Source organism: Neltuma alba, unplaced genomic scaffold, assembly GCF_004799145.2.
Source record: "Neltuma alba isolate B1F8T4 unplaced genomic scaffold, ASM479914v2 tig00007632_pilon, whole genome shotgun sequence".
In the NCBI taxonomy this organism is placed as follows: Eukaryota; Viridiplantae; Streptophyta; class Magnoliopsida; order Fabales; family Fabaceae; genus Neltuma; species Neltuma alba.
The window spans coordinates 71,299-98,060 of NW_021634835.1; the positions used below are offsets into that span (position 1 = coordinate 71,299).

At 38.5% G+C, this 26,762-nt stretch overlaps 2 protein-coding genes and 1 pseudogene across 3 annotated transcripts; 1 reads left to right on the forward strand and 2 right to left on the reverse strand.

The window, feature by feature from the left end:
• The first annotated feature begins 1 nt into the window (after position 1).
• Positions 2-4,418, forward strand: LOC114753026 (hippocampus abundant transcript 1 protein). Of its 2 annotated transcripts, XM_028941704.1 has the most exons (14): positions 2-259; positions 1,271-1,382; positions 1,716-1,828; positions 1,965-2,087; positions 2,359-2,567; positions 2,687-2,762; positions 2,894-2,980; positions 3,078-3,158; positions 3,243-3,275; positions 3,437-3,490; positions 3,581-3,622; positions 3,713-3,791; positions 3,888-3,958; positions 4,075-4,418. In XM_028941704.1, the coding sequence occupies exons 1-14, from the start codon at positions 101-103 to the stop codon at positions 4,153-4,155; spliced, it is 1,320 nt and encodes a 439-aa protein (XP_028797537.1). In that variant the 5' UTR covers positions 2-100; the 3' UTR covers positions 4,156-4,418. The 2 variants fall into 2 exon arrangements, with proteins under 2 accessions (XP_028797537.1, XP_028797538.1); XM_028941705.1 differs by lacking the exons at positions 3,888-3,958; positions 4,075-4,418 and having other exon boundaries at positions 3,095-3,158; positions 3,437-3,622; positions 3,713-3,763.
• Positions 4,419-4,496: 78 nt separating this feature from the next.
• Positions 4,497-9,342, reverse strand: LOC114753028 (DDB1- and CUL4-associated factor 8-like; annotated as a pseudogene).
• An 833-nt stretch (positions 9,343-10,175) lies between these two features.
• LOC114753027 (serine/threonine-protein kinase ATR-like) lies at positions 10,176-26,762 on the reverse strand. Its single transcript, XM_028941707.1, has 16 exons — positions 26,559-26,762; positions 26,096-26,240; positions 25,224-25,336; positions 24,604-24,938; positions 24,314-24,438; positions 23,927-24,071; positions 23,235-23,795; positions 23,081-23,156; positions 22,206-22,518; positions 19,171-20,415; positions 13,945-17,329; positions 13,271-13,840; positions 12,323-12,946; positions 11,867-12,061; positions 11,267-11,466; positions 10,176-10,694 (listed from the first exon to the last, which is right to left on the reverse strand). The coding sequence occupies exons 1-15, from the start codon at positions 26,722-26,724 to the stop codon at positions 11,299-11,301; spliced, it is 8,166 nt and encodes a 2,721-aa protein (XP_028797540.1). The 5' UTR covers positions 26,725-26,762; the 3' UTR covers positions 10,176-10,694; positions 11,267-11,298.

Genomic DNA, 26,762 nt, shown 5'->3' on the forward strand with positions numbered 1-26,762 from the left:
AACGGAGCCGAGTGGGAAGCGAGCGCATGTTATTATTTGAGCAGAAAAGCATGTGTCTGTTCACTCTTTGTCGTTAGAGAGAAAGTGGGGAAAGAGAGAGATGGAGAAGGAGTTGAGGCAGCTTTTGGTGACGGTGTTTCTGTGGGGGACATCGGGTTTCATGGTGGCTCCGGCCATAACGGACGTGACCATGTCGGCGCTCTGCCCCGCTGAATATCAGTGCTCTCTCGCCATTTATCTCACCGGATTTCAGCAGGCCGTTAAGTATTCCTATTCTTCATTCTGCTTCTTGTTCCTCTTCTCGATTTGACATCATTCGCTTGCTGGTTCTGTTATTCCTCTTTCCATCTCATCGGTTTATGGCCGCTATACCCCCCCCATCTATACATGAACCATGTTTATATGTAAATACTATATATCATAATGCAGGATGAAGTGGTTTCGAGTGATGTCTTCACTCCTCAGTAGTATTAAATTAAGTAATTTCACATGTTTATTTTAATATTATAAGAGATATTAATTCTTAGTTTTTAACCCAAAAAAAAAAATCTGTTTGACGCCCCTAAGTACTCGGGTATATTCGAAATCCCAACCTATGTCCGCTGTGATTGTCCCCACTTTTTGCAAAAAATTTATCAGTCATATACTTACATATCGCGGACTGATGGGCTGGCATGCATATATCAATTCTTTTGGAAAGACCATAATTGAGTTGTTGAATGAGGAATTCATGATGTCGGAATTTTTTTGGGTATTTTAATTCTGCTAGTCAGTCTTCGTTTTCTTCAAATGGCAAGCGCCAAGAAGCTCGCGACTTGTTCTTGCTTCTTGCGCTGCCGGACGCCTGCTGGAAACCCAATAAGTATAGTAATATGAATATGTTAATGAATTATGATTTGAGTTGAGCTTGTGTAGGTTTTCAGGAAAAAACCGAAAAAGAAATCCAAGTCGGTCGTTTTTAGAAGCCCAACCTGTTGATTTTTCATCTTTCGAGTGGTGGGTTCATGTTTGCTTTGAATACGGAGAGCGAGCAGAAGTGTTGGTTGTACAATCAGATAGAGCGCATAGATTGGTTAATGCAGTTAGAGTTATGTGAGCATAAAATATAGGGGTGGATGTAACATCAGTGCTGAAGTGACGGGGAAACAGAGCAGGAGTTGTGTCTATATATGCTTTGATCAAAAAGTGATGGTGATGGTGATGATGATGCATAATTACATATGTTTGGATAAATTTTGTTGAAAAAAGGAAAAATATAAATTGGGTGCAGATAACGGGGGTGGGAGCAGTGGTGACGACGCCGTTGATGGGGAACTTGTCGGACAAGTACGGCAGAAAAGCTCTGCTCACGCTTCCGCTCACCCTCTCCGTCTTTCCCCTAGGTTCGTATCATCGTTTTCTATTAATTTCCATTGCTTCTTTAACCGCAGAATTTATAATATCTTTGTCGGGAGGGGGCCCCAGCTCAGCTGCTTGTACGATCTCCACGCGTCATCCTCAAACGTTGACGCGGCCCAGCCCACCATTCATTCTAATCAAACATGCTCTCCTTTTCGCTCCCAATTGCTGTAACTAGCTAGATTTTCATATATATAGACCAAGGTTTGACCGATCTGAACCGTGCATAATTAAGTAAACTAACTCGGTTTGTGCCGACATTTTCATGTGATCGTTGTTAACGTATTTTTGAGGATGATGTATTATGGTGATTGCAGTGATATTGGGATACAGTAGGGCTACAAACTACTTCTACGCCTACTATGCCGTCAAGACTCTTACTGCCATCGTCGGCGAAGGCTCCGTCAACTGCCTCGCTCTTGCATACCTGGTATATACACACATACATATACATATAGTATCTCCCGGCTCCCCAGATTAATAAATACTCCTATATTTTAATGATTCCCATTCCCATGGGTTTCTACCACTGAATGAATCATTTGTATGTGATCATGATCGATCAGGCTGACAAGGTTGGAGAGAGAAAACGGGCATCCGCTTTCGGAATTCTCGGAGGCGTCGGCTCCGCATCATTCGTCTGCGGAACCTTAGCTTCTCGATTCCTCTCTACTGCTCTCACATTTCAGGTTTTCTCTAATATTATTCTTCTCTTTCTTACTCAATCCGTCTGTCGCTTGTGGCTGCTAATCAATATTTATAACCGCCTAATAACAATTTTGCGTAAATTAATAGAATTAATTAAAATTAGTTACATATTTATATATATTAGAATTACCCTCCATAAAAATCGCTATTTAGAAGAATGGTTAATTAGTTTCAAAAAATGGATGTTTTGACTTTTAAGCAAAATATGTTATCTTACATATGCTTATGATGAAAATGGTTGGCTTTCTTCAGGTTGCTGCATTATTTGCCATGAGTTCAGCTGTGTACATGAGAATATTTCTGGAAGAAAGCTTGGTTGTTCGGGGTTGTGTGAGGCAGCCAATGTTGAAAGAGAGCGGGCCGCCGTGCGTTGAAGAGGTCAGTGAGAACTCGGACTCATCACCGCCAATATTCAAGACACTGCCATCGCTGAGGGATCTCATTGGCTTGCTCAAGTGCAGGTACGCACGCAACTAATAAAACCCACTGCCATAATGCATCTTGTTATAACATGCATGGGCACGTTCCTTTGTTTTAATAATTATGTAAAAGCGATGAGAGAAGCTCTTCACTTTTGCAGCCCCACGTTCTCGAAAGCAGCGATTGTTTGCTTCTTTAACAGTCTTGCAGAAGGCGGTCTGCAGGTTTCGGTGCTGGTAATTTACAATAATCACATCAGTAGCTATACATAGCATGTATATACGATTTTAACAGCAAAGCAGCAATAGTTTACAAAGTTTTTCATGTAGTTAATTGTAAGTTAATAGAGTTTTACCACCTCATGCAGTACTACTTAAAGTATCGATTTCAATTCAGCAAGAACCAGTTCGCTGATCTGATGCTTATTAATGGGGTTGGAGCAACTCTAGTGCAGGTATGCCTCTGTTCCCCAATTGTGGTTTGTCGATCGATCCAATTTTTTAATGCAAACTCAAATTTAGTTGGTTAGTTTGACATCTACAACTCTGCAGCTGCTATTAATGCCCAGATTAGTACCAGTTATAGGGGAGGAAAAGTTGCTTTCAATAGGCCTCTTTGTTGGCAGCATCACTGTAAGTATCAGCTTCCCATCTTCTCCGCAACACTTTGTCAAGAAGGGGGTACTAACGCTTCACCATATTTGATGATGATTGCAGACTTCAGTTTACAGCTTATCCTGGGCGCCATGGGTAGTCTTCTCTTCAAGCACTCTCACAATTTTTATATTTTCTTTAGAAGTTAAGATTAGCCATACTGTTTATTGCTTGCAATCCGTAGAGCTTTCTACGCAACTTTATGTATATCTTATAGTGATAGTGATAATTCTTGAAATAATTTGCAAATCATGCAGGTTCCATATGCCTTAGGAGTCTGCACTGTCCTTGGAGTTTTGGTGCGCCCAAGTGTACGTTGCTGTCCCTTGTTTATTTGGTTAAACTTGTTGGACTCTGTATGCTGATCAGTCTAGTTGGATGCATATGTGTGTGACATACAGATCAGCAGCATTGTATCTAAACAGGTTGGACCTGCAGAGCAGGTATGTATTTGGATATCCTTCATCGTCTTTTTAACACTTCATGACCGTATGACGCCTTTCAGCTTCTCCACTGATTAATGTTTGGTTTAGGGAATGGTTCAAGGATGCTTTTCAGGAATTAGCTCCTTCGCTAACATCATCGCTCCGTTAATGTTCACTCCCCTGACAGGTACGTAGGCTTTGGTGTCAAAAGTCAAACGGGGGGGAACATGAAGTACTGAGAAAGCCTAACTAATTACTTGTCCGCCGTCTGATTCTTTTGTAGCTTTGTTCCTGTCGGAAGAAGCGCCCTTCTATTTTCCAGGTTTCAGCATCATGTGCCTTGGGGTATCACTGGTCAGTGCTGAAAACAAGAGAGCCTTGATCTGGGTTTTCTGAAATTTACATCCATGAGCAAGATTATAATAGATCTGTCTATATATAGCTTCTGATCTCAAGCTTGCTCCGCGCAGATGATTGCATTTATTCAGAGCATATGGATCCAAGCTGCTCCTTCTAATGCGATTCGCGAGTGGCAGAATCAACGAGTATAGCGACAGCAGGAACGCCTCCGGACGAGCTGCCTAATCAAAAAATCACTACTGCTACTTCATGGAACCCCCGTAACGAACCACTGCTACTTCATGCTTTAACACCTAGGATTAAATTAACTGAATTACGCCAAAATACAAGAAACAGAAATTATAGTTACTCGTTTATGTGTATCCATAAATACTGTCGTATATAACATCATCTTGTTTTCAGTGTCCCTCCGGAGCCTCAAGTGCTTAAAATATCATTTGATTGAGACCCAAAACCAACCACTTATGCTAAATAAGTTCGATCAGAATGCATCAATCACGCAATATTGAATTGTAAAGATTACGTGTTAGCATGTTTCAAATAAATAATTTAATGATAAGAAATAGAAAATTACATAGAAGTTTTTCTTATTAAGTAAAGACAAATGATTATAAATAAGGTTATAAGAACATGCCCACAGAATAATTTATTTTATACACACACATCGATATATGCACAATTACCCTTGTAAATTCCTGTGCTATATTCATACAATTGCCACCGTTCTTCGAAGTCAAGAAGAGTGACATTAAAATGAACAAATCCGCCCCTAGCCGGTTATGTCTGCCCCATCAACGTTACCGGAGCCCTCATCATCAGCAGCATAGAATCTTGAGGTCAACTCCAGAAACGCCCGTCGCAGAGCCATGTTATGTTCATTGCCGTCTATGTTAATCCTCCGCCTGGGAAGTGAAAATAGTCGCAGGCCTTGATAAGCTATCTGGGACATCCGCCGCCTAGCTTGTGAATTCTGTCGGACACGCAAAGTTATTATCATTGCAACCACCAAGCTAAGTGATCAGCATTGCCATTGTTACTATCGACATAATCACTATTATCACCATGTGGCATCATCGTCATCATAATCACATCAAATACAGGAACTCTGGTCATAGAATTAACTTAAGAGAAATTGGTTCCTCTGCTGCCCAAAACAGCTTAAAGAACACATGAAACCTTCGCTTCTCTGATCCACCCACACACAGAACAATAGCTAGTTCAATCCCCCTCTAAATGCAAGGTTTCTAGGTAATGGGGGTGGGTCACACCGACCAAGATCCCAGATAATGGTATAGCGTCAATAGAAAACTAAATCTTCCCCCTTTTTACTGCCATCCCACAACGTTAGAAGCAAGCAGCCCAGGTAAGAACAGAATTAAAAGCAAGCTCATCAACAAAATATAAAGATATCGTAAATGCAAGACAAACATTATGGTCCGATTTAATTAGCATTCGATTTTCAAGAGTCAAAACTAGGTTTTCTAGACTAAGAAGAGAATGCATTTCCTCTCAGAAAAAGGAAAAAGAAAGAATAAAAAAAAATTCTATTGTTTAAAAACTACAGATTTTAAGTAAATAAGATGTTTTCCATTTTATATTATAGGGAAAAAATTTCGAAAAATTCCCAAAAAAATACCTTTAAAATTTTAGAATCCCAAATCATGAATGATTACAAAAATATGGTGTAATTTGCTTTTTAAATATTATCAATTGTTATTAAAATATAGTAAACAAAATTGATTTGGAATTTTAAAATTCAAAGATCCCAAAAAATTTAGCGAGTCAAAATTCCCAAATAAACTGCTCAACCAAGGAAGCCCAGAAAAAGAAAATTTTCCTTTGAAGATTATTCTAATGGGTTAAAATCCAATTTTGTCCTTGAACTTTTTTTCAAGGAGCACTAGAAACCGTAAGTCAAGATTGGGATCACCTGCCAAGAGCAGGAGGAGGAAAGAAGGCTGAAAAGGATTTTCGGAGATTCTTACAGCAGAAAACATCTCATCATTTATTCGGTTTCTTGAGTTTATTTGAAAATAATAATTTTTGGAAAATAGTTTGAGTTTTATAAGGTACAGTTCTAAGTTGAACCTAGAGTACACCACACATAAAAGGCATGATGCCACTTAATATCATTTTGCGCACTATCTTTTTGACTTGCACAAATTAACCCAACAAGGCTGAATTCATACCTGGTTTATATTTTTGGGTAAAGTAGCTTTCTCAAGTGCCTTGGGACCATATTTTGATGTCATTATTAATTCCACTGCTTGCAAGAACCATTGTAGGATGAGACTCAATACAGTTGACAACTGTCTTATCTGCTTTCATTACACGAAGAAGCTTGCCACCTTTCTTTCTCCAAATGAAAATCCGACCACAATCTGACCCACTCACCACATACTCACATTTAGGACCAAAAAAGTTAACACCCTTCACTGTCTTGCAATTCCTATGGCCCTTGTAAACTTGTGCAGTAATTGTCTCATCAACATCTACATTAGATGGTGATGAAGCGAAAACATAGTTACCTCCCAATCCATTGGCATCACTGTTTTTAGAAGGAAGAGAACTAGGAACACGGTTTGGACCCAAACCCATATCTGGTGTGAAAAGATAAATGAACTGATCATTGTAAGACACAAGCAGCTCGCTCTGTTCAGAAAATGCCAGGCCCGTAATTCCAACTTCCTCATCACCAATCAAGCGCTAAGGGCAAAAGACGTCAGTGGGTTGACCAAACTCAGTAGATCCGTCCCATTTATACTTGCGAATATAAAAAATTCGAGCATACTCATCAGACCCAGCAACTGCAAAAAGATTTGGGTTCCTTGAATTAATTGCAATTGCATGAAGACGGATGAATGGCAGGTAATGCTTTCTATCATTGGTAGGCTGGCATGTAAAAAGTTCTGTTGCAGTCCTAGTTCTCAGATCAAACTGCAATAATACTTACCATCACTTGACTAAGCAACAAGAGTGTAAAATAAAACTTCTAATTTAAATAGAGACCGAGACTGAGGGAGTGCCCGGTCACAACAAGCATAAGATCAAAGACTTAACAGTTGACATCAACACTACATTCATTTCTAGTTTGAGAGTCACCAACCAAACAATATTAAGGCTTGTCAACATTGTACATTTGTAGCTAAAAGGATGCTTCACCAAAAGAAAGTTAATAGCTAAAGGGCTTGCCCATTTGTAGTCATTACTCATTAATGAAATTGTCAAAGAAGACTGAAGAATAAACAACTAGTTATAGCAAAGGAAACATTTCACTTATATGTTGTACTAATCCATCTTCACCACAGGTATAAAGGGTATGGGGACTGCCAGGCTCAATAGCCAACTTATGGGCCCTTCCATGATGTCTGCCCAGTAACTTCATTTCCACATCTCCACGTTTCGGAATCTGAGCATGTCTCACCTAAAATAGACAGTATGCTACAAAACAAATGAACTTCATATATATATAACAAAAATGACATTGCATTAGAGGAATATAATGGCTTAATGGAGGAAGTAAGAGAGCTAATGGCAAGAGAATGGCAACTGAGGTTTAAAGCTATATACAGAGAAGCAAATGCTTGTGCAGACAAGATGGCGCATCAAGGTTTCCTAAGGAAAAGATCTTGGGTAATACCTCCAACAGGCTTGGAGGAGCAATTGCATAAGGATCTACTGGGCATAGGGACTCCAACACGAGTTCGCCTGGATTAACGTAGTTTGGTTATGTATTTTTTTTTCTGACTAGTTTATCCTTTATTCACCAAAAAAAAAAAAAAAGACATTGCATTTCTCCTGATTTCAATGTAGATGAACAGCTTTCGTAAATAGTTATCCATTTGAAACCCTATTTCATTTTAGCGGTTCTCAACATAAAACAAATTCAAAAGTTAGGGAGAGTATACATTCCAGATTTATTACAAATGGTTACTCCTAAAACAGTCAAATAGAATAGACATGGTCCATCATAATGTAATATGATGTACCTGTCCTTCAGCAGCAAAAGTGACAATGCTTCTATCATCTGAGGGGCACAAAATTTGCACGAAAAATGTTATTACTATGACCCGAATCAAAAGGTAGTCTGATATTCCCAGTTTTCCAGTCCCAGAGGATAACATCCTTGTCACCAGAACCCGACACCAAAATGTCACCATCTTCATTGAAGCTTACAGTATTTACACAGCCCCTGTGCTTTTCAAGTTTCCTGCATACATCAAGTCGGAGGACAAGATCCTGAAACAAATCCCATCAATAAGATTAGATCTTTGAGCTTCTTTATACAGGCTTGATAAAAGTTGTCTTTTCTTTATCCGCATATCGAAGATGGCATATGAGTAAGGGTCGAGAACACTAATTGTGTTTACATCTAAATCAGAAGGGAGATTTAGAAGAAGAAGAAGAAGAACGAAAATTTTCTATAAATTTAGAGTTCGAGTTTCAATTAAGAATATAATACCACATATTTCATTCTTGGCATTAACTTTCACTAACTGTTCTTAACATCTTTTATATCAACATCCCCAGGTACTGATATAAGATGCCCTGTTTTTAACTGTAGCTTCCAAGGATAGCATTTTTAACACGAACATGACAACGTTTACAATTTTTTAAATATATTTTTAGTTTCTCTCCGTTATTAATGCATCTTTTATAAATAAGATGCCATTTTTTATATACAGTTTTACAATTAAAGTGCATTGTACAGTTTCTTGGAAAGATCACATCCAATAGGAATGATGAAATTTTCAAAGCTTCAACCGGACAAAATAGACATGACCTGCAAGCCTCAAAAGGACTAGTCGTAGTAGTTTCAAAAACATAAAAGGCAAAACGCATTATGGTAACTTGACATCGGGAGAAAATCCTAAGTCAGACACGCTCAATAAACAGTTGCATTGCCACCACGAGAGCGAATCTTTCTTCCTGCCAGAGTCTGGAGTTAAAGAGTAATTAACAAGAACAAATTAAGAAAAAACGAGTTGCCAAGTACAATAAAGAAGGGAACCAAGTACAGAGTTATAGAAAATTTATACCTCAGAGGCTCCGAGGCGGTGAGAGAAATTCCTGCCGGGTATCTGACCTCACTCTCGCTGCCAGACATTGACAACGGCCTTCTCGTTGCTCATTTTTGGCCTCTTATTCATCTTCTGAAATTGAGAATGGTATAATTTCGATGAAATAGATAGGGGCGATGATGACTAAATTGATATCGGAAAGGGTCGAAGAGAAAGTCAGGATCTTCGTAGATACCTTGGGGAAGAAGAAGCAGGGGTGAGGTCTTCCGCATGCAGTGACGGACGAACACTGGGCTTTCCACCATTTTATGCGACCGATTACGCGTTCTTTCCTCCGATCCTTCACATTTGGAATGAATGAATTTAGGAAAAAAAAAAAAATCACATTTAACAACTTATTCAAGTCATTATAATTATATTAAAGGACCAAGAAAATAATCAACTGATCAATGGACTGTCACCAAAAAAAAAATCAATTCTATCTTTTCTTTTCTTTTTGTTTCTTATCTTCATGCAAACATAACAATGATAGTGGTAGTTATTTTATGTTCTACTATCGATTATTCTACAAAGGGCTCTTAGAAACCAGCAACTTCAAAAGCACTTACCACTCAATAAGTTTCTTCTATCTTTCCCACGTTTGGTTGTCCTTTCTCATATTTCATATTCTCTATTCGTTATTTATTCGAAGCATGCCAAAATCTCTATGGGATTTGGTTGCTTTTCCTGTCTGAGAGATTGAGGGTCCGACTAGATCATTTACTACTTGCGAGCGTAGAACTTATTTGTGGATCACGGTTATTATAATCAATGTTTAGTATTAAGTTCAATTTTAAAATATGACATTAGGAAGTTGTATTATTTATAACCCATTAATATTATAACTCATCATCCCTACACATTTAAGAATTATTAAGTAAACATAAAGACTAATTAAAGTCAACTTTGGAGCTTTGGTGTATTTTAAGGTCAAAATTCTAAAATATGATGGAATTGAGTCACATGAAGGTGGTCATAACATTCTTCCAAATTAAGGTTAGTGTGCTTAAATTTAATAATATTTACTTTATTTTTAGGAGTTTTTATTTTAATATACACAATTTTAAAAAAATTAATATTTTAGTAACACATCCGAAGCCAATGGGCCCACCCCTTCCATTGATGAAGAAAAAGAATTATTAATTAATTAATTTTGGCAGGAAGTAATTACTATTGATTTATCATCTATGTCTTCACTGTAATAGTTAACAAATGCTGCTAAAAAGTCACGTGTCTTCCAGTCCCGCCCAGCAGCCAATACTCGGGAAGTGGAGGAAAGCCTCGTGTCCTATGTCATAGAAACGTGGGGGAAGAGGAAACGCGACCTGCAATATGCCTTGAGGCTTAAAGGCAGAAGCCAAAACGAATACAAGGTGCGCGGCTCTATACAAACGAATACAAGGAAGGAAGACGTGTTCTTTCGAGTTTCAATTCTATTCATGGCAAAACCAACATGCCTTCCACACGCTACCTCTTCTAAGCAGAAAAGAGCGTCAACCTGCATTTTGCAACGTCCTTGCCCAACAAAACCTTTATTCTGCACTCTGCCTCTATCATAATGCGGTCGAATTCCTAACTTTCAAGGTTTTGGCTCCGCTTTCCAATTCCTGCGCATCTCATAACACAGCTCGTGGCATGCTGCGATCGGGCACCCATTCACCCCCTGCATCCTGGTGGCATGACCAAAGCAAAAACGAAAGTATGAACCACATATTCCTATGTATTTAGCAAGTGGGCAACTACAACACTTAGTTTACGACAGACCAAATGAGGACCTCCCTCTAGTCCAACCTATGTTACACAACAAACCTGCGGTAGGAAAAAAAGTTTTTCATCGACATTATGACATAAGATGCGTTGCGTTCGCTTAAGAGAATTAATTAAAAAGATGTACCATTCCACGACATCAATCAAAGAAAGCATTGCAACGGTTCAGTTCGTTGAGTTAGGAAATCTGGTAGGAAGAACTAATCATATATTTTCAAAATATTCAAAGCATATAAATATCATTACTAAGAGAGACGTACGCAAGATACAATAACCCCATCGCCCGTATACTACTACATCTATGAAGCACAAGCACTCACAAAAACCACGACAGAACAAGATATAGCAACACTAAAACGCAAGTGCAGGACATGTTATAGACAAGGAGATCAGATATAACTGCTCTGTATACAAACATATACATGACACTTCAACATTAAAATGACATAAGGAAATAAAACTGATGACATGATACCTGTCTGAATTTTTTTCCAATCAATTGATTACTTAAAACCACGGCATCCACCATATATACATCTTTCCAAGATTCTTGTGAGAAACTGCTTCAGCAATTAGCCTACGAGCTTGACCTTCTACTGCAAGAGGTAATGATGGGGCAGCCCCAACACCAACTACTACTCCTTGTAACCTTGCCTCAATATTACAGATGGCACGCTGATCAAATTAATGTAATAAAGTTATAACAAATCTATTCTATTTATAACACGAACAAAAACTGCTTCTAGCCTTACTATAATAATGACAGTTATAGCAGAACTACTCCAATGATATTTCCCAAACCGTAACCAAGGAACCTAGCATATAGTATTTACTCTGAAAACGACTGCAAAAAGTGGGAAAGTTACATCAATTGAATTCTCTTAGAATTTAATTTACTCTACATTATTGATAATTGCAACCTTGCCTAGAAATAAGCTGCTGAAAAGAAGGGCTTCAGGATAATTTAAACTAACCTCAATAAATCACAGAACCAAAGTCACCAGTAAAGCGTAGCATGGTAAATTCATCAAGACAAAACTTATTCCAATAATGAAAGAAGAAAATATTACTGGACCTGTGCGTGTGGATTCTGAACTTCTACTCCACTTGATTTATGAGACTTCGTCCATTCCACAAGAGGATCATGGATGAAAGTTTCAAGCACGCTCATAAGAGTCTCCCTGTGTGTCCTCAGTACAGAGAGGGTAATTTCACAAACCCTCAAAAAGGTACCCTCATATCCAGTAATGCCTAACCCATCAATCATGTTCTGTAGGTTCCATCAAAGAATCCAGGAAAACCCGGTGGCCAATTTCCAGAAGGAATTAGAAGAAATAATTAGTATAAAATAATCACTTTTATGTGTCGTTAAATAATAAAAAAGAATGGATCATTGTCACCAACTCTTGAATAACCGCTGAAATTACTCTCATTGAAGTAGAGAAAAAGTGGTAGACTGGATTTGAAACACACGGAAGTCTGAAGAAAGACATTCATGTTGAATATACTACAAATTTTATGTTTTTCTAACCTGGGTTAGCCTAAAGGGCACAAGCTCAGGCTTCTCCAACTGCAATCCTTTGTCAAATAAGCAACTGAAATCAACATGAACACAGTCACCATTGGTTGAATCAAAAAGAATATTTTCACCATGCCGATCACCCAGTCCCACGATGTGTCCAACCATGGACCAAACTGCAGTAGTGTGAGCATAAGCAACACGGGCCCTGAACCATGCTGCAGGCTCAGAAAATGTGGTCAAGAACCATCTGTGGAAAACAGGAGGAAACATTGGCAGAATTTTGTTCTTCAGCATCTCATCTTCTGGCATTTTACCTTGGGATTGATCATAAATTCGTTTGATTTGAGGATTAGTTTTCAGCCTATCAAACTTTCCACAAGTAATGTATATGTCTTGAAGAATTTGTCGAAGTCCACGAGTGTGAGGCACCCACTCTACCATACCACAGTCCTCTGTCAGAGGAATCACAGCAAATGTACGAATATAAAGCTTCCTTCGGCGGCTTTCAGGATATTTGGATAGCAACCGGTTGATCATTGCAGTAAATTCCATCATGCGAGCATCTTTGCGGAGATCATCTTTGGGTTTGCAAAGAAATGGATGTTCAAGACCATCACTGCCTAGTAGAATTATCTGAAGTACACAGGCACACCTATTACAAAGATGATACAAACTACAACCTACAATTGCAAAGATATCTGCCCCTAGTGCATTCGGTGCCAAAAACAGATAATGATGGTGACAAGAAAACATTTAATTTCCTCACAAATTTTTCATCCTGAAATGCATTTTCCTCAGTGATGATACACTCAATCTTCAATCAAATAGGCAAGATAGGGCAAATATATGCAATGAAAGCTTGCTAATCCAATCATCAGTTAACTGTACACTAAAGATTTAAGACTATCAAATGAAAAAAAAATAAAAAATAAAGATATAAAGACCATGTCAACATACTTTTTTAGGTCGCTGAAGAGAAGAGAGAATCTCAGCCTCATCAGCAATGCCTGATATAGTAGGAAGATCTGTGTGGGAAAAGATAGTATACGTCAGTGAATCGCTCAGGTTTCCATCATATACAGGCAGATTAACAGTCAGAGATTGTTGAATGGGCATGATAATTCCCAGGGGCATCATTCTCTTAAGAGCACTAAACTCAGTGGAAATATTAATTGTCCTCGCTCTGGGCTGGCCAGCATGGAAACACAACTTGATCAGATGGTCTATGAGGCTAGCAAATTGAACGAACAAATTGCTCTCATTGCTTCCTGGGCTGAAACCTTTACGTGCAGCTAGTATTATTTCTGCTGCTGCTTCCCTCCTCGAAGGAACAGTTGACTTCGAAACTGCTGCCATAATCCATAGCCCCTGATGGGGGTACTGGCGGAGAACTGAGGTAATGATAAGCTTGACTAGTCGAACAATTTCTTCATTCTGGTGGCATATTCTTGATACCAATTGAGGCAGCACCGTCAACCACTGATATGTTGGTAAATCCTTCAAACAGCCTCTCATAATACTCATTACCTACCAAAGTAAAAAAGGCAGTAGCATCAGCACAAAAGGGAACGCATGGGAAGAATTTCAATGCATTGAAGAGAACAAAAATATGAGAGAAATTCTCCACCAACCTTCCCTTGTACATTCTTCAGGTCCTTGTTAGATGAACCGCTTCTTTGATACATGCTCCCAAAGTCAAACCACAAGGTTAATAACCTTGGAAGTGCCTGAAATAGATTTTTGTGTCCCCTGTGAAGCCCTTTTGCATAGAATAGCAGCACGTCAGGCACATAGGACCACCAACGCTTCTCAACATTTGAATTTGAACAGCCAACAACTGAAGCTGCAGAAACATGTCTAGGACCAAGTTCAAAGTTCTCCTCCTGGCGTTTCCTAGCATCAGCAAGCACCTCATCGCAATATTTAGCCATATAGAAGTACCCTTTCTCCCACTTGGGCTGCAGTTCCCTTACCCTCGTGTAAAGACTTATTACATCTTCCTTCTGCTTCTGCCCAGTGTAATGAGTCCACCTTGAGTAGAGAAGAAGGGTCTTGGCTATATCTTTGCTCTCATTCATAGCTTGACTGTCACAAATAAGATGTGGAGGATTAAGTGGTACTAAGGAAAGGCTCGAAATAGATGATATTGCAGCAGAGCCTAAAATTTCAACAGGCATGTTCAACAGAGATTGTTGCAACTCTGCAATGGCTCCATCAGACCGACGGGTGCTCCAGAGAAGTTTAGCTTTCTCCCTGGTGACATTAGGTGAACCCGAGACCTGGGCTTCTAAAATTGCCCTGTTAGCTGTTTCATAATGACCATCCATGCGACATAGTTTTGCATACTGAAGCCAGCAATTCCCAACTTGAGCTCCAAGACCACTGGCGCCAAAAACCAGTCTCCTGAAAGCCAAAAGTGGCTCCCTGGCCCAAAGTGATGGCTGTGTAAATCTAAGTCGACTTTCCCAATTATCCATCATTTTAGAGAAATCTATATCATCCAAATGAAAATATTTCTCTAAGAAAGAGCTACCGCTCAAAAGAGAATGGAAGTCTTCCAGTTCCCGTAGCAAGTGAAGTTTTACAACAAATGGGTAAGCTCGCATGTATGAATCCATGCCTGCAGCAGCTAAGGGGGCAATTAGTGAATGCTTAGATAAAGCAAGTTTCTCTGCAACTGAGAAGTGGTCCTTCTTCATCATTGCCTGGAGAATCTTTGCAACGTCCAAGTCAAATGAAGCATTACTTTCAGAGCAGCTACAAAGTAAACCTTCTTCTTCAGCTCCACTGAGGTACTCATCCATCAATTCCCACCTGCCAAGCCTCCAGGCTGCCTGCAAACCTTGCATGCACCATGCTTTCTTGTAGTGAGGAATCCTAGAAATTAGACCATCAACATGAGTGACCATTGCCTGAAGGTGGCACATGTTTAACAAGCAGTTAAGAACATCTGAATGTCTCTGAATTGAGTTAGGCTCCATTTGCAAAGCCTGCTCGCAGGAAGTCAAAACATCAGCCCAGTTCCCAGATTTCTTATTTATTAGTAGCTGATCCTGCAACCTCAAAGAATTGCATAAACATGCCAAGCCAGATAGTCCATCTGGCTCGTCCAAACAACTGTATATTTCCATAAGATGGGAAACATCTTTATCCTCAAAGGTGCCACTCCTCTCAGCGGCAGGGTTGAAAGCACCTGACTTTTCCCTCACATGAGATTCAAAGTACATCAAAGACCTTGCATAAGCCTGACACCTAAAGGAAGCTCTAGCAAGGGTCACCTTTGGAACTGCAGATAAAAGCTCTGAAACATACTTACACTGAACAAGGAGTTGTTCCTGAACAGCCAAAGAAATTGAACTTTGATCCTTTGATTTTTGTTGCTTAGCTGATGAATGAGATGACTGGGAAAGAGCAACTTCTTGTTCAACATCATCCACCCACTGTCCAAGATTATCAAGAAGAGTAAACACAGCTTGAATACAAACTTCACTTTGCCCACCACTAAACCCATGAACTGAAGCACCACTGTTTTCTGATGCAGCTGCATCAAGAACAGAAAGGATTTCTTCTGTTATGCTGCAACGTGCCTCCTGAGTGCCATGACAGACAGCATGAAGAACTAAGTAGGGAAGTAAATATATTGCTGTTTGCATATCGTGACGCACAATACCTCGGCAAGCATTGAAAATGCATGCACGGGATCCAGTGGCATGCACAGTTAGTTTTCTTATCCAAAAAAATATCCATCTTCTAAATGACATAGATGGGCGGTAAATAGGACCAACAGATGTTGAGTCACCCACACTAGGAAGCTGAAATCTAGATGTTAGGCATGGGGCTATTATTTCTTTCACATAATTAGAGAATCGATCCCATAATCTCTGGCCCCTATTATTCATCCGACTCATACCATCAGTACACTCAAACTCAGATGCAACAGCTACCAAAGTTTCTTTATCCTTTTGTGCCTGTGATGTGGAAGTTGATGCATTTACATCAAGTGATGCTCCACAACCAGCAATTTTTAGAAGCTCCTGTATGGCCAATGCAGCTGAGTCTTGAATAACAGTATCTGGTGCTGATCTAAATGCTCGAGCTAGGTGTTTGTGGATCAGCTCAAATATGAGGTCATCATCAGAGCATTGAATTTTGAAACGCTGACATGAAAATCCCTTTACTTTAGCAGGGTCAACAGCACCAAGGGCTCCAAGACAATCAGCACAGACCAACTTTAATCTCTGTCCAACTGCCGTTCTTGATTCTTCTGCACACCCTCTAAGTAAAGATGTGATCAAAGAACTCAAGACATCCAAATCAGAACTAGTTTCAGCAATGATCAGAGTTGTAACATCCTTCCATCTTAGGTTCAGAAGCTTACGCAGTTCACACACTACCATATACCTCACATTCAAGTTCTCATGATTTAAACCATCAACTATATCTCGCAATTGATCCTTCAAGGTCATTGATCCACGAGCTTTTTCAATTGCTCTATTAACTTCTGCCAGAGCCGGGATGCTAGGCAACGGAGGAAACTCACGTATATGCTGATTCAGAATGACACTGTTCTTCAATACAAGTTCCTCTAAAATTTTTACCACTCTGTCAATATGTATTGAAGGATTTTCTCTGTCTCTTTCCAGGAAAGGAAGAAGAGAAGCCAGAATTTGAGAAATTATATGCTTAATGCTAGATGGCAAAACTTTGGCCAACTGTTCAATGAAAAAATGCAAGACAGATAGACCCTCCCCTTGAAGTGATTCTTTGTCTATGGCATGCATAAGGAGAACCATCAGTTTAGGCACGTAAGTATTAAGATGGGAACCCATCATTTTAATCAACATCTCAATACGTGTCAGGGCTTGCCTCTGAAGCACAAAATCATCAGCATGAAGCATTTTTCTATCTATACTATTAAGAAGGCCAACAAAGTGACTCCTCAAAAATCCTGGAAGATCTTCCCCACCCGTCAAAACTTTAGCAATGTCTTTGATTAGCTGAGGCACTCTTGCTAACCTGTTAAATAAATACAAGAACGTCATACAGTCTGAAATTTACATTATTCAGTTTCTTAGAATAGCTATTTACTCCACTAAACTGTCATTTTTTTTAAAAAGAAAAGTTTAGTACATAGGAATTGCATATGCACAACTTGATAATTGCCAGCCATAGCCACAACAAATCCACAAGTCAGCAAGAGCAAAAAAAAAATATAATTATATATAGAATTTTGATGGTGACAATTAATTTGGGCAAGTGCATTCAAGAATTCACTATGTCAAGGCCAGAATGCTGCACAACAGAATATCAAAACAGCCTTTTGGGGCTTAGGATTTATCGTTAAAGGCTTTCAGGTTGTTAGAGCTCTTGGGAAATGTTCTTTCAAATCATTTGAGTTCAAAATTTTAAAAAGGAGCATTTTTGGACTTCTCGAGGATCCTATTTGTCAGAGTGCAAACCAAGTAGTCTTGCTCATACATAAATGCATTTGGTGCAGGACCTGTCAACTGGTACGTGAGCAGCATCTAACTAGCCTACTATTGGAAATGACTATCATTTCATAAGTGAGCAGTCAACTAAGTGTCTCTTTCCCTCTTCCTCAAACTCCAGAATCTATAAAGGGCAGTTGAGGACCAGTTGACTGGTGCAGTGCAGAAAAGCTCCTGCAACTTTACGATGATTTTTTGCACAACTTAACTTTCCTTCTCTCTCAAACAGCTCTATTGGGATTTGTGACATAAATAGGAGCCCTTATGAACTAAGAAACATGGAGAAAACTTGCTTTAATCTAATGAAATCATTCTTGAGCTCTAAATCACTCTCTTTTACTTCTAACTTTGTTTCCATTGTAGAGCTCCTCTTTTGAGAGTCTTTGCTGATATTTTCTATTTCTTTGGAGAGAATTTAAAATATGCAAGATAGAGATTCCCTGAGTAGTTGTAAGGTGAAAACCCATTGTATGAGGAGAGACCCTTAATTGTGAGACTCATTTGAGTCATTTAATGTAAGGAGTTTGCATGTGCTTCTTGGAATATTGCTTGAGTACTACTCTTAGCAAACACTTACGCCCGTGCTATAAGCCAAACCAGGGAAAACTTTTTGCATTTGATCTTTCTCACTCTTCTCTCTCATCATTTCACTGCCCTTTATTGTTGTCACTAACTCATTCATTTGTGCAACTTCTTATTCTTCATCAAAATTCTTGGATTCCCAGTTGCATCTCAATTTTCAAAGATCCATTTTATTTTTGGCACAGCATTCTCTCAGCGATTTCTTAAAAAATATGTCATTTAGTTTCAAATTTTTTTTCTAAAGCACACAATTCATTCTACCCCTCCCACTTGGGTGTCTAACCATTCCTGATAGATGGTAATTCCTTATGATCCAAAACATAAACAGCTACACTTACGTACAAAACAATGCTCATAAAGATTTTATAGCAAAAGTCAATGGTTCAGAAGCAGCACACAATGGTATTTACAAATTATACCTAGTAATAAAAAGAATTAAGGCTCCCTAAAATTTCACATTCATACAAAGAACTCTCATTCATTAGTTTGCCCATTATCTCATTAAAAAGATACATCTTGACATGAAGGTGACTTAAAGTGTAGGGGAATCATTTACACATAACTCAAAATTTGAAGGATGGACTCCACCGCCAAAAAGCAGTTCAAGGAGATATGAGGTCAATAACATATCACATTCCGTTAGTGAAATAATGAAATAAATGACTATAGATTCCTTGTCAACATTAAAAGGTCAAGAAGGTTCTTTGCACATGGTTCAAAGTTCAAGGAAGTTTTGTATATTTTAGCCAAATATCAACATCAGACTCATAAATTCACTCAAATTACCTTCTGCTTATCTCATCTGCATCATCAACATCGACAAAGCATACAAGTTCATCCAAAAGTGCAGGTAATGCAGCTGCAAATATTTCCTGCTTGTCAGAACCAGTCTGTGCATGGTAAAACTGCACAGCAGCAAGTAACTGCCGGTCATCTTCTTGATGAAGAGCAAAAGCAAGGACTTTTGGCAACCAGTTAACTATTAGAGGCACCATATCAGTGTTCAAGCACTTGGCCAACTCATATAAGGTAAGAAGTGCTTGACTATTATCCTGTTGAGACACCACAAGCTGAGGGAGAACAAAAGGAATCATTTTCTTGACAAATTCTTCAGTTTCAACACCAAAAACAGTTTCAGCAAACTCCCTCACTAAGTGGGGGCGGCTGGCAAGTCTCTCAGAGAGATAATTAAAGAGTTGGGTTCGAATAAGAACATCTTTGGAAAGAATTACCTCAAGTCCTCCTTTAAGATGCAGAAAACAGGATTTATGTATTAACCTTGAGGCATTCATTCTTATAGTCACACGTGAATTATCAAGCTGATCAACCAATAGTATAAGGGAACACAAGAAAAGTGGGTTATCTATACCAACAGCAGCCATGATCTCTGATGTACATTCCAAAATAGCCTCTAATATCAGGGGACTTTCAGCTGCTGCCACAGCATGTTTAATTATATCCAGGAATCCTTTTCCCTTACCTTTTTCAGTGTCCTCTGGAAAAATTAAACTCAAAATACGGTCCTCTGCAAAGGAACTGATTTGACTGCAAAATGCTTCTCTCAAGTCCTTGCTCTTGTTAACAAGTAAAAAATCCACACATTTTATCCATTCAGACCTCGTTCTCAGCAAAACATCAGGATCTCCATGTGCAAGAATACGATTAATAACTGCCACACAGGAAACTTGGACATCTTCAGAGGACCCATCAAAAAGGAGTTCAAAAAATAACGACTGTAGTTGAATAAAATTATAATCAGAACTGACATCTTCATGGATATCCAACCGAAAAGCTATAGCAGGATGATGCTCACTGCAGTTGGAAATTACTTTTCTATCACATTTCGAACACCTGAGACCTTGCAGCAAACAATCAACTGTCGAACATGTTTTTTCAATTTTTGCATTGAGATATAATTTGCACTCATTTGTGTAACCAGATACAGATCTACTACATCCGTAAAGGCATGACAAAAGACCAAGAGATTTAGCAACAATTGTTTTGACTCTTGCATTGTTTCTCTTTAAAGACCTGCAGATTCGATATTGAAAAAGTAAACAACCATTAGATTTTGATGAAAATTTAAAAAAAAATGTTGCTTTGGACATCTCATTTGATGCTTATTACAGTCAAATAATTCAACAGCCAACATGCAAGTATCATAAATAACCAGAATCCAAAACTACACACGAGATTGAAATTTGTTACTACACCCAACACATGACATATTAACCTGTTAGATCCAACCTTTCTCAAAAAAAACATGAGACGTAATGGAGACTTCACATCTGCCTAAACATATCACAAGGACTTAAAAAAATAGTGTTTTGATTTCATCAAGGAACCACACTAGGGTTAAATAACAAGTCTAAGGGGAAAAGGTCAAGTCCAGATTGTGTAGCACAGGCCTCCTAGCCAATGGAGCATGGAGAGTTCCAAAACAGAGCAGCTTGCGACAGACAGCTAAACCCAGGAAATATGGCACAAAATACAGTTGAAGAATTCAAGCTAAACCTTCATGAAACGTGCTGGCTAATTTTAATTTAGGTGCCTTAGTGGGAGTATTTGTTTACATGCATCATATATCTGACAAATCCCTTCTCTTGAAATACTTCTGTACCTAACTTACAGCAAACTAAAACCTCTAGACTATGCAGTGCCCAGCAATTCTTAGCGCCATGGTGTATGATAAACTATATCAACTTATACAATCAATCACATCCCCATTTATCATAAAAACAGAACAGCACATGTATTCCTACTTTTTAATATTAGAAACAAACACATCCCCAACCTAAATTAAGAAAAACAAAAAATTTAAAAAAAGGACTGATGGAACCTATCTCAATGGACCTTTGGCTAAGACCTACAACAGAAAAGGAAAAGACGCAAAGAAGGGGACCAAAAATGAAGTGGTTTTAGACACAGTGGTTCCAGAAAATAACTGGGAAATGGTCCCAGCACTGTGGTATCAGAATATGACCGCTGCCAACCTGGCAAGAGGTAGTAGGGTGAACTGGAAGAAAAAGATGAGTAGAACACTACCAATGGATTATGAAGAGATGCAAGGGTGGTGGGATGAAGAAAAAAGTTAGGAGTGCTAGCAAGAGGCTTGCCTCCTGAATGCAGGAGGATGCTTTCCCATTTGCCGGGTGTTTTGCTTCCTATTTCATCTGTAAACCAGCCTACAAAGTGCTTGAGCATTGAGTAATTTTCTTCATAGATAAAAGATAGTTGCCTTGAATAGATATACTGTTTTTCAAGATAAAAGAATATCAACCGTGAAAAAAAAAAATTTAATAGTTTAACCAGAAACAGGAAGCTGCATAGGAACTACATCCCAGAAAAGAATCAGGAAATTAGGTGTTAATAACTAAAGAAAACCAAATCAAAAAGTCTTGATTAAAAGAGGAAACAGATCATCCCAATGACTAAGATCCAAACTTTGAAACTCCATTGCGCCATATTCACTCAGACTGGACAACAATATCCAAAAGAAAGTTCCAAATCCAATCTGAAGAATGATGTGACATCAATAAATCAGAATGATTGTTCACACGAATTGACGTCTTGGATTAGTTTACAGAAAAACCATTAAGGTATATAGAAATGACAGAAAATACTTTAATTATGTCACCACAGGAAACAAAATAGTTCAGGTATGAACAGCTTATCTATAACTGTCATTAAAATAAAACAGGAGACGCACAATGTCCAATCATAACAGTGAATCAACCAACAAAAGACAATTTTGAATTAAAAAAAAAAAACCGTAATCATGCAAGCCAAAAGGGAAAATTCAACTTCAACTATTTACTTACTCCATCCTTTGAAAGACTGGAGGTAACAAATCATGACCAAACCACAAAACCATCACTGGCATAGAAATGACAGCTTCAATTCTTACTTCTTCAGCTTCATCAAAAAGACCCAAATCTAGAACTTCTAGAACAACCTCATTGTTCAAACTTGAACCTAGCTTAGATGCAACTTGAAGAGATAGACATTTTGTTTTCCATGGACAATGATGATCAACAGCCGGAAGCCTATGAGTCCAGGGAAGTTTCAGCACTACATGCCAAAGGTCTGCATCATGATTGCCATGTAATAATTTGTTCTCTCCGAAAGAGGCACCTGATTCATCAGTCACGCAGTCAAAAAATCATAAAACTCTCAAGCATGAAATGGATGCTTAAGTTAACAAAAGGGGAAGTTTAACAAAATACAACATGCTTTGTTGTCCATCATCAGTCTGCAGCCCTAGAAGAACTAACCACTCAACCATCACATAGACAACATGCAGAAGGAAGAAATTAAAGAATGCTTAAAAGAAACCCATACACACAATGTAAGGCTTTGAAAGCACATCATTTTAATGAGCCTCTCCACACTAAAATAAAAGTTGAACAATGATTTCAATAAAACATGTCATGGAAAAACAAGCTTCATGTTTGCCCAACCATGACATTTTGTGTCCAAGATGTATGCAAAGTTAGAAGTGACGCTTATATAAGATTACTTGTCTATCAAAAAACTTTACCAAGTACAAAGCTATAGTTCAATAAATAAAATTTATAACATTAAGGGAATGACAGCAGTCATAAAATTTAGTTGGAATCAAATGAAAATCAAAGGAAGAGCATATAAGTGAAAAACTTGGTCAACAGTCTTAATGAAGGATAGGCTCAAAGCTTACTTTGTGAAAGCAATATGCTGTGAATTCCTTCCAGGTAAATGGAGATATTAACGCTAATCGATTTCTCATGTTTTGCCTACATTGAAAGACAGCATAATTATTCAAAAGGAAACATACCAGATAACATGAATTAGTAACTGCAATCTCAGTGTACCTGCTCAACTATCCAAGGAAGCCATGAAAGCATCTGCCGGAAGACAATAAGTGACAAATGGGTATCTGGATACATAGAGAAGACAATGCAAAGCATGCTAAGTGCTGATAATGCTATATCTGGTCTCAGGGGAGAAGGTTCGGTAGCAGGAGCATTTAAATTTTGAACAAATGACAGAAGAGACTTATTCATATTGTGAGCATAATCTTCTCCCTTTGCTAAAGTAACCATATGAACATATTTGCATTGCACCTCGACATTCGCATCAGCAACAACGTCTTCATTTAATTTTTGTCGTTTGATCTTTAATTGGCCCGCCTCCTGAAAGGGCCTCTTTTCTCCAAGTCTGAGGTTATCTTCATGTGCTGATATGGTTAAGGTCTTATTGTAAACTTGCATTCCCACAAGATGTGGACCAAGATTAGATAAAGCTGCTTGAAAGCACTCTATTAAAGGCAAGAATGGTTCTGGATGATAAAGTGCAGATACGAGAGATTCTGGCTGCCAGGTATGAGGAGGGCAAACTTTAACAATCCTCACATATGCTGTGCATAGCGCAACCTTGGGGGGAAAAAGCACTATTAGATTCCTGTACACGATTTACTGCCCCGGTCTATCACTCTCAGTAGAAAAGATGAATACCTCTATATTAAACCAAGCTAAACTAAGAAAACTTAAGTATTAATCTTAACCTTGAGTTCCTTGCTTTCCGTTCTCCGCACCGATTGCAGGAACACATTGACTAAATCAGCAGCTGTTGATTTAACAACATCTTCTGAGCAACTGGAGTAGAGTGAATTGAGGCAAATACCCATGGATGAATCATAAGCCATGTTTCTGCAGGTGAAGCCTAAGTCATAAACAAATCTAAATGGATTTTCTCTGTTAACTTCGTTTTGTTCGTGTAAAAATTATTTCCAAAAGGTCAACAAAGTTTAAAACTAAATAAATACAAGCAGAAACTGTGTTGAAACCGTAAGCATGTAACAATCAGAAAATAATTTACCAAGCGGACATCCTGATTTACTATTAAAACCCAGCCCTAAAGAAATCATTGAACAGAGCAAACAGTGTCAAACCTGAATACAGGAAGCCCCTCTTTGTCCACACTCAAGATAGTAATTATGGACTGGATAAAATTCTGATAGGGTACAATATGATAGTTCGTCACCGTTACAATGATGCCCACAAAGTCAAAACATGCCTTCCAAAAAGCCATAATTTTCAGAGTCAGGTCATTTTTAATTCTAACAATTCAAATAAATCAAGTCAATACTGAGTTCCAAGTTTTATCAGCTAGCTGATGAGAATTCCAAGTTTTATCAGCCAGCTGATGAATCTTAAAACATTTGGGGCTAAAGTTACCCACCATATGCAGAGCAGCATCCCCGTAGCATAAAAGAGAACATGCAGCAGAGACAAATGCTGTGTTGACCAAGCCCTCAACATACAGTGTCCCTTCTGTTAGACATTTGCTGAGAAGCTTTAAAATCCAAGTCGCAAAAGGCTGCCATCTCCTTTTGTTGCTCAGGTCAATTAATAAACCACATCCATCGACAGGTTTGTTACTTGCTGGGAGATCTCCAATAATAGCAGGATCACTGACAATTCCTTTAAAGGACTCACAAAAGCACTTCAACCTTAGCCTAGTGGATTGTGTGCTGCTAGCATCATGAAGACAGAGAGAGACCAGGTGTATAATATCTGTGAAGACAAAAAGCATTTCAACATTATCAACCAAAATCAATGACATGATTTTTCATAGAAAGATCCAACAATAAAAATTGTTGTGGACAGTCCCTTTCATCCCCTCCCCCCCCCCCAAAAAAAAAAAAAACCTCCCAAACTCAAAATGAGACCAACAAAAGTTCAATGAAATCAATCACATAATTCGCCATGGAGAAGATAGCAAATAAGAAAAGACAGATCATTTATTTAAGAAAAGGGTGATACATTGAATATTGTAGTTCATAATTTTCACATTCATACCTTCAACGACTAACATGGCATCAGCACAAAATTGTCTATATGCATCTCGTGCTCCAGTGCGAAGCAAAGATAAAAGTGACCCAAGAGTTTCAAAGATTACCCCATGACGAGATCTGAAATTGTACATCATTCTTCATAAACAGCTATTTTACAGGTAAAAGACAGGGAATAGTTTCTATTAACAGAAAATGAATAAAAAGATCATTTTCCCTTTCATATTACCAAATTAAAAACAAGAGAGAATAAATTTTCTATGGCAAGCAACACCATAAAGCCATCCTGTGCCAAACAAAACCTTTCAACATCATACAAACGTGAAAGTTCATATACTGAACAAACCACAATACTGAGCTTTGTCACGTGCCTTTTTGTCAACCCTTTAATGTACACAGACATACAAAGTTGTAATAAAGAAAACAATATCTGGATTTTAAAGCTGAAAATTTGAAAGAACTAGTTGAGAGAGGAAAGCTAAAGAGTAAAGACTTCGCTATTAGAAACTGGCATGAGATTACAGTATTCCAAATCCCTCATAACAGTAACAAATAAACTTGCAAGATTAATAACATCATTCACAAGGTGATAAGCTTCTATGATCAAACGGCAGACAATGTGCGTAGTTAAAAATAAATTCGAACTCAGGATACAATGGATTTATAATTTCTCTATAATTCAAGTCCAAATTGTTGACGGAAAAAAAGGTCCAAATTACCTTTGCAAGGAGCGATAGAGGGGTGTGTTGGAGATGTTCATAAAATAATTCTTGGCATTAATACGCAAATAACTAACAGCCATGCCAATAGAAATCAGAAAAGAGAAAACAAGTCACAAGCTCCAAGGTTAAAAACTGAAATTCCTCTGAAATAACTCACCCAAATGCGGGCTCTGCAAAGAAAGGTAATATCTGACCAATGATTGGTACTAAGGCACTAGCCTTGCCATGGTAAAAGACTCCAGGAAAATTTCTTGCAATACGAGATATAAGCTTCACCACTGCAATCACTTCTCTCTCATTTGCTGCCAAACAGAAAATCAACTTCATACTCCAAGCGTCTCAGCTTGAACGTGAGTAAACTACCGTAGTTAAACCTTATATTCCATCAGTCAGAGTAGCACCACCGTTTTAAACTTGTGGCTTCTTTACTAAGTTCTAACTAAGGCTTCACACATTTTTTTGTTTCGCCGACGCATGATGCGAAGTAGAAGAGAAACCGAAACATTAACTAGCTCGGCAATGCAAGAAAGCATTAATTGCCAAAAGAAGTGTTTTCCCCCAAAGTTTTCTGAGGAGATGTAGAGAAGAAACAAAATGATGGGAATGGATAGAAAGCATACCAGAGGAACAAGGGAAGACACAAGCATGAAGAAGATTGGGAAGCACAGCGCGGAACCTGATCTCCAAAGCATCGTCGTCAGCCTTACCGGGGCTAGGCGAGGATGACGAAGCTGCAATGCGTTCTCGTAGTTCGTGTAGAAGGCTCGAAAGGTTGGCCTTGGCCATCCTGCTTTCATTCTCTTCTCTATTATCTTCCCTCTCAA

Excerpts from the sequence above, each read along its gene's own strand:
- LOC114753026 (XM_028941704.1), top strand. The coding sequence starts at position 101 with ATGGAGAAGGAGTTGAGGCAGCTTTTGGTGACGGTGTTTCTGTGGGGG. Across the intron at positions 3,623-3,712 it reads AGGTTGGACCTGCAGAGCAG|GGAATGGTTCAAGGATGCTT; the intron begins GTATGTATTTGG and ends TGTTTGGTTTAG. Across the intron at positions 3,959-4,074 it reads TGTGCCTTGGGGTATCACTG|ATGATTGCATTTATTCAGAG; the intron begins GTCAGTGCTGAA and ends TGCTCCGCGCAG.
- LOC114753027 (XM_028941707.1), bottom strand. The coding sequence starts at position 26,724 with ATGGCCAAGGCCAACCTTTCGAGCCTTCTACACGAACTACGAGAACGC. Across the intron at positions 20,416-22,205 it reads CCAGTCTTTCAAAGGATGGA|GTCTTTAAAGAGAAACAATG; the intron begins GTAAGTAAATAG and ends TCGAATCTGCAG. Across the intron at positions 17,330-19,170 it reads GCAGATGAGATAAGCAGAAG|GTTAGCAAGAGTGCCTCAGC; the intron begins GTAATTTGAGTG and ends TTTATTTAACAG.